Below are 13607 nucleotides of genomic sequence, written 5' to 3'. Positions count from 1 at the left end.
TGTGTGTGTGTGTGTTTGCTCATCACTCCACATAATTCTAATTTCATTTGAACTTACCTGTCAATTTTATGTCAGAATATCTCAGTCTATGGTGTTGACCGTTTTATTCTAAAGAAGTACTTCTTTTTTTTCAAATAAAAACATCAAAATAACGGAACAATCCTTGGACTAGCACTCTAATTTACAGCCCAGTGTTAGGCATACTGATACGCCTAAACCATAGTCTCAAGCAAGAGGTTTTATTAGATTTTCACAACGAAGTAGTAAAGATAGCCAGCACAATAGCCATAATTTTCTCGAAAATAAAAGTAAAAAAACCCAACTTGATGGTATTTGGGAACTATCGTGAGTCGTGGGAATTAAGTCTTGGGGGAACAAGGAGAGGGGAGTTTTGGGGGGATTCACAATCACGTCCAAACTTCATCAACATCCACTGACTGACTTAAGTATAACTATGTATTCTCTGATTTATTAATCATAATTTCAGTATGAAACCCACACATGTCCACTGTACACACAGAATATTCTACACTTATAGAACGGGCACTGTACCACGTGACCTGTGAGGAATTGAAGACCGAAAACAATGGCGTCTTGAGGGCAAGATTTATCGTTTTCAGAAGTAACCCTATAGCTTTTAAAGCAAGAGCGGCTTTTACAAACGAGTGAAAAGTGGAACATTTACTGTCCAGTTTGTAATTTTGAGTTTCATAATTCACTGTGCATCCTGGAGATTGGAATTAAGGCTTTAAATTGTTGTGTTATTGGGTGCAACAACAGAAAAAGCGGACATAGAGAGTTTATATAAGATCTACAGAACTGTGAAAAAATTCGCAACACAGATGGGATTGTTCACTGCACTTCTAGCTTCCCACACACATTTTGCATACGCATAAGGGCTACGTCATTTTTTAGTAGCAAAACTTGTTACAAGAAATTTGTTTTACACTGAACACATTTTTTCACTAGATCTAATTAATGTTCTCAAAACATGCGTTCAATAATTAGCTTTGTCGCCAGCAGAAGTAGAAAAAAAGGACGGACTTGCTTTAAAAGAGATTTAGCTCCAGCTGTAAGCTTTTTAAAATCTGTAGAAACCATTGACTGGGATTTTTTTTAAATATTGTGCTAGTATTTATTAAAGTATTTTCTTTAAAGAAATTTCTAGAATAATATAGAACCTTTGTGTACAAATGTTTGAAAAAATACTCATAAGTTAAGACGAATTGATATAGATCTAAGTTATTGTGCAAAAGTAGGAGAATCTAGATCTAGATGTTCGATAGTTCAGTAGCCTAAATATTTGATAATAAGTTGCGCAACAAAATTGTGACAGCACGATACAGTAGTAGTCGACATCTTATTATTTTCATCTGAAACATTAATTTCCGCATCCATACACCGTTTTGGGCCTTTATAAGCACATGTAGTCCTACTTTAATTATGTTACTTTCATAATTGTTTTTGAAAGCATTCTCAATTTCTTTCCCTTTCACTTCCCACACGCGGGCACATATAATTAAGATTACAATTTAAGATTCCAGATCTGACGAATGTATTTATTAAATGGCGTATAATGCTGGGTTAGCCAAAGCATTGCAAAGCGCGCTATTATCAGTTATTGAATTGTAAAAGGACTTCAATTTGATCCCAAACAAGAGACCACTTATTTTTTATTATACATGTTAAAGAATGTGTGTTTGTTTACTGTGTGCGGTCATTAAAGATTCCAGATCTGACGAATGTATTTATTAAATAGCATAGGCCTACAGAGCAGGGTTGGCCAGTGCATTGCGATACGCGCTTTATCAAATTAATCGAATTGTAACAGGACTTCAATTTGATCCGTAACAATAGACCACTTATTTTTTCTTATACGTGTTCAAAAAAGTGTGTTTGTTTACTGTGTGCGGGGATTACATGAGGGACAAGTACATCCCCTCGACATGTGATCCAGGGTATGGGGATACATTTTTCTCAAAATGCACACAGCTCTAAAATCCTTGACCAGTGATCACTCGCCATGGGACTCTTTCTGTTGTCACTGTAGACACAATATTTCTTTATTATCACATCTGAAAGAGCCTAGATATCTATCGTTCATGCATTAGAAACCACACTCTCAACACACACAAAAATGACTTTGAACATTTTATTATATTCAGGAAACATGCCAGTTCCACTCTTGTTTACTTCATTTTGCATTATTGGCTTTTATGAGTAAAACAGTATTTGAGGCCTTTTCTGCATTTTTGTGTTTTTGGCAGCATGTATAATAGGCCTATGTATTTTATGTGCAACCGACACATTCTCCAATCTCTTGTATTTGTTAGACTCGCACGTACTTTATACAAAGCATGTTGTACACACTATATTTCACTGATGTAAACACACAGATGAATTTTTAAAGTGAGAAATAATACATTTCCTCAATATAAGCTCAATTTATTGATCTCTTTCTAGTAAATTGGAGAAAAGGCTTATGAGTTATATTGTTATTTTTTGCTTGCTGTGGATGGCCTTACGTTTAATGACAATAATGTAATTGTAGTGAGCATGTTACTTTCAGCGTCCCCTTTATCGTAGTACTAATCAAGACAATATCTAGATATTTTGCCAACAGAATTAATGTTCATAATTAGTGTTATTATCAAGTGTATTGTGAGTGTGAAGATCTTTAGTAGATCTAGATCTAGATCCCATCCCATCATTTAAAAAACCCAAACCAACAACACAAAACATTGTAACTTTGCCAATTATGACATGTTGCTGGCAATAAAAATGTACCAGACTATTTCACTATAATTTCCTCTTCGAAGAAAGTTTTAAAATACTGATGTAAGGTGTCTTCCAAGCCCAACCACTAGCATCAGCGTGCATAGCAACGCGAAGCCTCGCTGTGCGGCGTAGCCAAAGGTGCCCTCAGTTGGCCGCCATGTTTTAGTTTCAATTCCTCACAGCGAATCAGCGGTCGCGAAGAGGGAGTTCCGCTTCTATATGTGGGAAGTCACTCCACACATATTTGGATCTTTTGTGGTTATCAAGAATTGGAGGAGTGAGTTCCCTTGTGCAGGCGGCACAAACGGACGAACGACATAAGGCTAACTGAAGAAACAGGCTCAGATGCCTCGTATTGCACAATGGTACGTCGGGATCGAGCCACCCTTTTCATGTATTTCCTTAACGTTTGTTTGTAATTATAATGTGCGTGGTTCGTGGGCACTCTGATATGGTTTGCTCCTTCTTTCCTTTCAAACGTATAGGCCTATCGTTATCTCTCCGATTTTCTTTGTACTTTACTACCTTGTAACATTTCTAATCTTCGGCACTTGTATGACCTAATTGTGTTGCAAATGCCGTGAAACTCTTGCTGAAAATAAAACCAAAACTTCTAATTATGGTTGCTAACGTTTACACATACGTCGACATGTTTTAGAGATTTTAGGAGGAAGGCTACAGGGTTTGTCTAGGCCAACATGTCAGGGATGTTGCATCCAAACAGACGGATGGAAAGCTTTAACTTTTTTTTCAAAGTTTGTCCTTTGCCCATTTCTATGATATTGACCCCATCTGATTCGTAGAAAAATATGCGTATGATAGTGCCCAATAATGTATTACGTACATAATTGTTATAATATGTAACTGTTACATATAGATGTTCAAGATATTTGTTAATTTTTGGGAAGGATCTGAGAGCAATGATGATTTTAGAAATGACGGTGGTGGTGGTGATAAGTGATAATGTGGGATGGTGTTTATGTAAATAATTATCAAGAAGACATGCTTCTGTTAGTTGTTTTGTTGCCTTTTTAAAAATAATGTTAGCGTTAGTCCTATCTTCCTCTGCTCTGATGAGTCACGAGCTACACGTTCTTACACTACTTATTGCCTGACCGTCTAGGTCACGAGGGATGTGGGCACCCGCTATCCCGTTCCTTACTGGAAATGTCTTTAGGTCACCGTCCGACTTTTGCATTATTATAATTATTATCCACATGTGGGAATCAAAACCTCGGTTTTTTGTGTGCGGGGCGGGGGGCTTATCCACTGCACCACAGACAGCGATCATTACTTGTATATCGATGGGGAGAAATAGATCAACAAAGGTGAAAAGTTTTATGTTTTTGTTTTAGAAAATGTTCTACCGCACTTGCAACAAAATTAGTTCATCATGTAAGCGCCGAGGATTCGAGTTGTTATGTGGCAAAGGAAAAGAGATAAGGACAATAGAATGGCAGGAAAGAAGGGGCAAACTACACCAGAGCACCCGCCAACCATTCACAGTATTGAGTTTGAGTTCAAGATAGCATATCGAAATAATTACGACTATCTTGAGGGGTATGTCAGTTACCCAAAACACAAAAAGTGAAGACTGTTGTACTCCTAAAGCTCTGGTGGTTCCAATAACATGGGACTTCGATCATTGGTCTGAGGAGACTCTCACTACAGTCATAAATACATAATTATGTAAATATATCGATATGAACAACTATTAACTATACTACATGTATTCTCTTGAGAATGTTTTGCGTTGTTGTTATTGGTGTTGTCGTCGTCGTCGTTGATATTGTTGTTGTTATTGTTATTGTCGTTGTTGTTGGTGATGATGATGATGATGATGATGATGATGATGATGAGGAGGAGGAGGAGGAGGAGAAGGATAATGTTGAACATCATCATGACAGTTACTTGAGTTACTGCTGTTGCTGATAAAGAAAATGACAAAGGCAATAATAATGATGATGACATTATTTTGCTCCCAAGGAAGTGGGCGAACTAAAAAGTTCAGTCTCTGTACAGATGTTTTGCGCTCATATGACCTTATGCAGTTGCGAGAGCTGTAAAACTTACCAACAAAAAAAAGATGTCGTTTTCATCTTCATTTAGTTAAAGTAAGAGTTTTACAGCTCTTACACCACAAAGAGGTCATATTATAAGTGCCGATGATCAGAGGTGTTACAAGAGAGTAATGTACAGAGGAAGGATGAAGGAGAGATAAGGTCGATAAATGTTTTATTTATTATTTTTAAAAGTTTTTTTTCCTGTACTATAAGTATGGTGGTTATCTCTACCTCATGACTGGTCATTGATCCACGCTCTGGAGTTGTGATAAAGTGAGCAGTATCTATCAAACAACTGCACTGCTCTAGTGCGAGAAACAAGCACACCATAACAAACACACAAGACTAGAAGTATATTTTGTAAATAAGCAATGTTTTTAATTGGAAAGAAAATTAATCATGGTCATCAACAATATTTGATGAAACAGTTATTACGCATAAGCCATAAAACAATAAACTATGCTTGTCTACTCTTGAGTGTTAGACTTCATGGGCAGATAGAGAGAGACTTCTCCTTCTTACTGGCTTCTCACGACGACCAAGCATTGCAAGACCCCAAGACAATGTAGTAATGCAGGGAAACTGTACAAACGTACACTAGCTCTTGTCGTGAGAAGTCAGAGAAGTGCTTACATACCGCTGGTATAAGTCAGATACAACTGCCACAGCACTGCCAAGATATTATGCCGATAAAACAAATCCAACACAGCCATAGAGCTCTACAAGTAATCAGCTAATTATAATTGAAAATACGATCATTTGTTCCCATCTACATTATAAAGCTGGAAACCTCGTTGAAATTACCAGCTAGGTACGACTGAATCACTGAAGTAACAATATCTCTCACACTGTGGACTGTTCTCAAAGATAACCTGATACAGCTCACCTCATTTACAACATTATTCAACTCATCTCGTTTGCGTCTTAATGTAGTAACTTAAAAAAAAATTTATTGTTAGATATTTCAAAACAGAAGGAACTTTTGCTCGAGTTAGAGAAATATACTTTGACACGATAACAGCCACACAATGCTGGGAAAAAGCTAGTCAGACTGACAGAAATAACAACGGGATTGTTTTTTTAAAAATGCAGAGAAAAATGTGTCAGCCTGGATAACGTAAATGCCCAAATTTTTTAAACAGGAACATAACCAGTGCATCCTCACAAAGAATATCGGCCAGACACAGCCATATTTAGGTAGCCAAGTCAATGTGACATTTCCATTAGACACAAATCATCACCAAAATTAGTCATAGGGAGCAGAAAAACCTGAAGTAATGTACACAGCAGAAAAGCTTGACTGAAATTTTCAGTGTCACTGACAGTGCGACCGACAGTTTTCCTTGGGTCCGGCCACTGGCAGGCAAAACTTGAGACCGGCTTCACTAGAACCACAAAGAAGACACAAGTGCTCAAAGTACACACAAAACCCATGACTGATGGTCAAATTCTTCACTCACAAATACAAGTGCCGCTGTTTTTTATGTGATGTGTATAGATCTACGCACAATTGCAAGAGTCTTCACTCACAGTGGCGCACCATCACACTAAAACAGTATACCTACACACTGTTACAATCGCACCAAGAGAAACATAACATAAGCATAATAAAAACGTTAGAAAAAATATCAAGAGAGAAGCTCGCCGCTGGCTCAGAGCAACAACCAAGCAGCTGTTTATCACAGAGAGGCTACAGACAACTTAAGATTTACAGTACAAGTTCACCAGTGAAAACTTACAAAATACTCGCATCAACTCACGTTTTTCTGTACACATTCGTTACCCAAGACTTACAAATTCTCACAACAAATCAGGTTTTACAGTAACCATCAACAGAAATTAAATCTCACAGTACTCACACTCAGCTCAGGACTTAAGAAACACTCAGAAAAACTCAAGTCTTACAGTCAGTATACACAAATCTGAAGGCCTGGTCTACAACTCACACACAGACAATTAGCTGTACTATGAACATTCACAGCTCTCAGAGCCGACATTTTTCCCTCACTAGTTTGGACATATTCCACAGATCTGTCATCCATCATGCAGGGATAGAGGGGAAGTGGGGGATGGGGTTGGTGGAGGAGGGCAGGCACAGAAAAGATGAGACAGGAGAAGAGTTTGGATTGACAGGGGATAGGGGGAGTGGGGTGTGTGCAACAGGAGGAGCAACTGCATATATTCTCAAAAAGTCCTATATATATATATATAACTGGGGAAGGGAACCCTCACACAGTCCCCTCATTAAAATGCTCTTACAACAGCATTCGTAAAGTCTTCACACGGAGGTGCATTTATATACAACAAAAGGTAAAGCAAATTAGACAAACAAGCCACACTGATTTCAGAGAGAAAACTATCCAAGTTGGTTCCAGAAAGTTGTTCACAATTCGAGGCACTTAGCTAACTATCCTACAGGAAGATAGTACAGCGGTAAGGTCAGTCATAAGTAAACAGAAGATGGCAGTTCCTCACAGGACAGTCAAAACAACCAAACAAATCTCATCTGCCATTAGAGAACAATTTAGCAGAGTGCAAGCTGTACACACAAGTTAAGATCTCCTGCTTCTGGCATTGCATAGAAATAGAAACTTAAGTGATTTGCAAAGGAATTTTTATAAATAATTCAGAGATCAAGGCCATTGTTATAAGTACCGAAGAGCTTGCATACATAGTGGGTGGTGTAATACGATAACAGAAACACACGGACAGTGTTGGTGAGAGATGGTTATAGCTCTAAAGTGTTCAAATTTTTGTCTAGGAAAAGACTGCGGTCAGTTTCTGAAATCCACGAGTTGAGAAAGAAAAGGTTCACAGTCAGTCAAGGAAAACATAATTCCTGCCGCAATACTTACACTTTGAACGTATGGGGCAGAGCTTTCACAACTTTCAGACGGACAACAATGAGATAACTACAATGCCTGCACAGAGACTGTAAATGTGTTACATCATATTTTACACCTTCCATTGACACAATCTAGACCTGTCTGTCAGGGCCAAACCGAGCAGAGCGGAATACAACATCCCAGGAGAGAAATGGAAAAACTCAACAGAAAATGTCCTCGCTCAGGAATCAAACTCGTGTCTTCTGCATGCAAATGGGAAGAGCCTTACCAGCACACCACAGACGCCTGGAAACTTGTACCAACACATACCAAAAGTTTGTCGAAATGGAACTTTTGGCTTGTGCAGGCCTCAGTGACGGACATCAAATTTAGTTTAATCAACACAAGTTGTCTTGAAGTTGAAGATATAGTCTCGGAAGCAATCTTCCACACAGGCCAACGCTCACAACAGATTTCTCGAAAACATATGGGTCAACCAAATTCTGGACTGTCAGAACCGCAACATTTTCTCGGTCTCGCACAAAAACAGTTAATAAAAAGCACCTTTGAGTTGACAAAGTACAGAAATATGCAAATGTAAAGACATGACCAGTGTGGTAAAAGAACCCCATTCAAGGCCCACCTGCATGAAGAGAAGGAAGGAGTCTACAGCACTTCCACATATCCTCCTATACAACCTTCTTCTTATCTTAAAAGATGATGGGTGAAAAAAATCTCACATTGAGCAGTTGGACACTCAAAATAGCTTTGCTTATCGAAAGTAATGAGGTAGAAGCTACACTCAAATCAAGGCCCTTTTGTAACAATGAGGAACCTTGGGAAGAATGACAGCTATACTATTCACCACAAATTATCAAGCTGTGTGACCACTCTCAATGTACGTCTTGCTCAATGAGACAAGGTCTGTGTAGACAAATATCTTCTTCATAAGAAACTGTGTTAACCTTTTGAGCCCTGAACCCCTGAGGCAACCATCACCTCTTTGCCTGGCCTTCTGAGCGATTCATGCTTGTATTTGATGAAATCACTTTATAGTTCACCACACAGCATGCTCACAACTTCCACATGGCTGCACACATCTTAGCAAGACCTCAGCCAAAGTAAATACATGTATAGCTTTTTCAGATTAGCTGAAAAATACTAGCTTTAAAACATCCAACAAAGAGATGCTGTCTTGCTCACTAGTGTACCTGTGGTTTGGCCTTCCGACAATTTTACTTGCCACCGCTGCATGGGTGGCAGGGGCAAAAGGGGTTAAGCAACAGGGCTCTTCCTTGCTACACATGCATTGTTTATTTAGTTATTATGCATAGAGTGATTCTGCATCGAAATCATTGTTCCTACCGGCTCCCTGAACAAATGAATATAGAAATAAAATGTAACACAAGTATAGTTCACATGGTACAGTCGCAAAACAACTATCAAAGAGCTGTTCAGAGGATTTCAATACACAAGCTACATGCTAAAGCATTTGTAGTCTTCACTTCAAATTGAGAGCTGTGATTTATCCATTTCTTTTTATGCTGACTGTGTATGTGATAACTTATAGAGTCAAAATAAAGTTTCATATTGTGACTAAGACTTCACATTGTGAAAAAGATAGACTGTGACTTTGCAGACATTTCAGAAGATATACATATATATAAACTAGATTCTAGAATTTGTGATCACTTGGCTAAATGTTTCTACAAACGCAACAGGGAAAAGGTCTGCAGGCCAGACTTGTCAACTAAATACAGAGAGTAAAACATTGCAGTTTATAGATAGATAGCTCAGGGAGTTAGCCACAGAGCCCTTCTGTTGAAAAGGAACACAATGTAGGAGTTCCGTGAGGGAGGATTTCAGCAGGCAATTGTGACTCAAATTTTCCACGTAGAATATATCTGTTCACTGAATTCATATCAATGCAAAGTATTTCATCAGATAGACATGGAATCAAAATTCCAACAAACTTCCCTGGCTTGGGATCTATCACCCCTTCACTCCCACTACGATGTTCGGTCCATTCAGACACAGACACATTTACTGTACAAGCATCCCCTCCACCAGTCCTCCTGCTGTCCCCTTGACCTGCTTGGTTCACTTCTTGAAATCTTTCAAATCACAAAGCTGGACAAAGAATAATAATAATAATAGATAGCATTTGTATAGCGCATATCCCCGCTCAACAGCAGGCTCTATGCACTTTACACTATATTATTATTATTACCCCAGCAGACCATAGAACACTCCGAAACATTCTCAGCTTCCCGGGAAGCATACAAAGAGCATCATTTCATTTGCTATTGACCCTCTGGGCCACAAAAATGTTCTGGATACAATGATATTGCTAACACCAGACATTACAACATTAGAACTTTGAGATATAATGAATGGACATGAACTTTAATTTGGCACCTACTCTTGGCACATAAATGATGATAAAAACTGATCCTTGACCACACACATGCAGTTAGACAAGTAGCCCAATACCTTGCTCAAGGAACAAACTGTAAAGAGTTTTCAGACTTGTAGATATGGCTCTACTAGATACTACTGATGGCAAAAACTGTGCAATGTACATCACAAGTAGTCCATTTTTAAGTAGCAACAGTGTGACATTCAAGATTCAGAGACAGTTCTACTTTATAAATTACAGGCAAAAAAATCTTGAAAAGAATATAAGCAAAGCTGTAAGCTAGCAATTTCAACTGTGATTCTAAAAGGACATATCAAAAAATATTTCTGCTGAGTACATCGGTGTGTACGTGTGTGTGTGTCGACATGACAGAAAATATGTGATGAATGACTGGAGAGATAGGAGTTAATCTTCCTTCCCTAAAAATGTCAAAGTTTCGAAAGTAGCCTTCATGTCTCAGAACTGTTCACTGAGCTCAGCCATCTCGGGGGACGCCACTTCCTGGTCATGAGGCTCGATGGGCTGAAAACCTTTGATCTCATTGCGGATCCGCTCTATCTCCTGTACGTAGTGCTGACCGATACGCAGACCAGACGATATGTCTGTGTCATTATCCTCATCAGGGAATAGCACTCGGTCCATCACTGAGGACAGAAGGAGGGAAACATTTTTTTGGGTTAAATTAATTATAACAATATAAAACATTTATATAAAGCTCAACCACGATAAAAGAAAACAGGCTCTGAACGCTTTACAAATACAATACCGGCACATAAACACTACAATGTGTTCTGTAAAAAGAAACACATTTCAGTTATAGTTTTAGTAAGCGTTTTACTGTACTTGCAACACAAAAATGGGTCAAAAAAGCGCTGGAGATTAGAGGTGTTCTTTGAGAGTAATAAAAGAAAGGGAGATGAGGACAACATGTTTGTTCGTTGAAAAGATGGAGCACACCATGCAAGAGCACCCGCCAACTACCCAAAAGTTTACATGATATATAATGGCCATTTGAGAACAGGAAAATGTTGAATGCTCCATTTATAATATGCTTCACAAATAGAGTTTTGACACTGACTATGATATCTATGTAATACTAATAGGCCTACCTACCATTATCACCACTAAATGTTGAGAAAAATAAAATACATTGAACAGTAGTATTCTACTTACCAATGCATTAACACATTAAACACAAATAGGTCATAAAAGTGCTGAAGATCAGAGGTGTTACTTCTATAGAGTAACATACAAAGAAAAGAGAGAGGAGAGATGAATACGAAAAATGTTTGGTAGGAAAGAAGGAGCAAGTCGTACTAGAGCACCCACCAACCACCCATGAAAAGAAGGAGGACAAAAAGAGGACAGTGGCAGACACCAGCAGAAGCAGACAGCTTACCTTGAACATGGCGCTTGATTTTGCGGAGATTCTTCAGGACTCCAGCCAGCTCTTGATTGGCCGATTTGAATGCAGTAATTTCACTTTTGCCGGAGTCAGACAAGAAGTCATCGATGGGGGAAGGAGTCAAACTGACCCTGTCTTGTTCTCTGTGAAAGATGGGGGGGGGGGGAGATGTTAGCACACTAAGAACACCATTCGTTCGTGTGTGTGTGTGCATGTGTGAGACAGACAGACAGACAGACAGACAGACAGACAGACAGACAGACAGACAGACAGACAGACAGACAGACAGACAGACAGACAGACAGACAGACAGACAGACAAACAGACAGACAGATGTCCTTGCTATCAAAATTCCTAAACAAACCAAATGTCCTTGTAAACAAGTCTATTGCAAATTTCATAAACACTAAAGGCTCACAAAGAAAAATTTATTATCTGCCTTTTCTACTCTTTCTCTGGAGAGCATTCTGCCTACCTGAGTTTGTTCATGGATTTGTCTGTCGCTGTTGCCAGTTTCAGCGACAGTTGGTAGATGGATGTAACAATCAGAGTATCATAGGAGGCCTGGATAAGAAAACATGGAATGAGAATTAGTCAAAGCTTTTGGCAAAACCATAAAACATAACACAAACAGACAACGCCAGGACACAGAAAAAAAAGACATTTTGTGGACCCAACATTTCAAAGTTCTCAGGTGCTGTCTTGACCCTCTGTTTTGTTTTAGAAAGCATTTTATGGCACTTGCAACATAATTAGGTCATATAAGTGCCGAAGATTAGAGGTGTTACAAGAGAGTAGTGAACACCAAAAGAAGGAGGAGAGATTATGACGATAATTCTTGGATGGGAAAGAAGGATCAAACAACACCAGAGCCCCCGCCAACCACCCATGTCCTGAATCTCTTGGAACTAGAGGGATCAAACCAACGATCCTCAAAATAGGAGAAATATAAATGATAGCACAGTGCACATTTTTTATGCTTCTTAACTGTTTGTGATTCATAGCTCAAACTAAAAAACTTGCAAGCCTCGAAGTATAATTTTTATTTATAGTGAAACAAAAGTATGATCTAGACTAGGAGAGCAACTGCAGCATTAATAAACTTGAAACAGTAACTTTTTAAAATGAACAGCACAAGTTATATTCATTATAACGAGATTGTCCAAGACGTCCACCTGCCTAAAACAACCATCATTCTCCTCAACAATGAGTAGCCATAGTGGATGATTTCGACTATTAGCTCAGTACTCTTCTCAAAATTGGGGTGCTTCAGAAACAACTTCTAGTACAACACTCACGTGCAATACAAACCATGCAAGAACACAGAAAGCACAAGATCGCACAGAGGCAAACATTAAGCTAATATACATATAGTGGAACCCCTTGTGTTTGCTTCAATGGGAGTTAATTAAAAGAACACAAACAAGAATCTCAAGTGTCTCAGACAGTTGTTAGTGCATGTGCAGCGGGTGAAAAAAGTGGCCTCGACAATTTGGGAAGCGAAGACGATGAAACAAATCAGGGGGTCGAACTCGGGTCTCCTGCGTGCGACGGTGAAGCACCTGACTGCTACACCAGAGGCACAGGTATCATTATCTGAACCAAACGTTCCCATGCACATGGTGCCCACTGCAAGATATCCCTGTCCTGTCCAAGACACTGCAACGCTTATCCCTATACAAACCGATCACCACTGGACATGGAACTCTATGAACAACTACAAGCCTAAATTGATTTTTTTTTTTTTTAAGAAAGAAAATGAGAAACATGTAGATCTACTTACAGAACTGTTTCAAAAGAGAAAATCAAGTGTTAACTTTTTCTTACTTTTAAAAAAAAGTGTTTTGCTTATAGAGGCTATGTCAAACAATGAAAGTCATATCTAGAATGACCCAACATGGCTCTCTAAACTTGATACGCATAAGCCGAAGAAAAAAGGTAAGTGATTTTTAAAAAACTACAGCTGAAATGAGAAAGCCATCTACAAAACTAAACTATTATATCCTTGTATTGACCATGGCCAACACATTTTTGTACTAAAAAGGTGGTGTCATTTTGACAGGAGTGGGCAAGGGAAAAAAGGAAACGTTCAAGGCTGTGAAAGACCCTCTCTCCCC

General features: G+C 38.7%; 1 protein-coding gene across 1 annotated transcript in view; it reads right to left on the bottom strand.

The window, feature by feature from the left end:
• Nucleotides 1-10059: 10059 nt before the first annotated feature.
• Nucleotides 10060-13607, bottom strand: part of LOC101853620 (centrosomal protein of 170 kDa protein B) — a gene marked incomplete in the record, with an annotated part of 149958 nt that continues 146410 nt past the window's right edge. Inside the window, 3 exon segments of the mRNA XM_013082702.2 lie at nucleotides 10060-10729; nucleotides 11485-11633; nucleotides 11966-12054. Coding sequence (XP_012938156.1) covers nucleotides 10542-10729; nucleotides 11485-11633; nucleotides 11966-12054 — 426 coding nt within the window.

This window comes from Aplysia californica, unplaced genomic scaffold (genome assembly GCF_000002075.1).
Source record: "Aplysia californica isolate F4 #8 unplaced genomic scaffold, AplCal3.0 scaffold00189, whole genome shotgun sequence".
Lineage (NCBI taxonomy): Eukaryota > Metazoa > Mollusca > Gastropoda > Aplysiida > Aplysiidae > Aplysia > Aplysia californica.
Note: the sequence above shows the minus strand (reverse complement) of the source record. Positions and strands in the feature narration are given on the sequence as shown.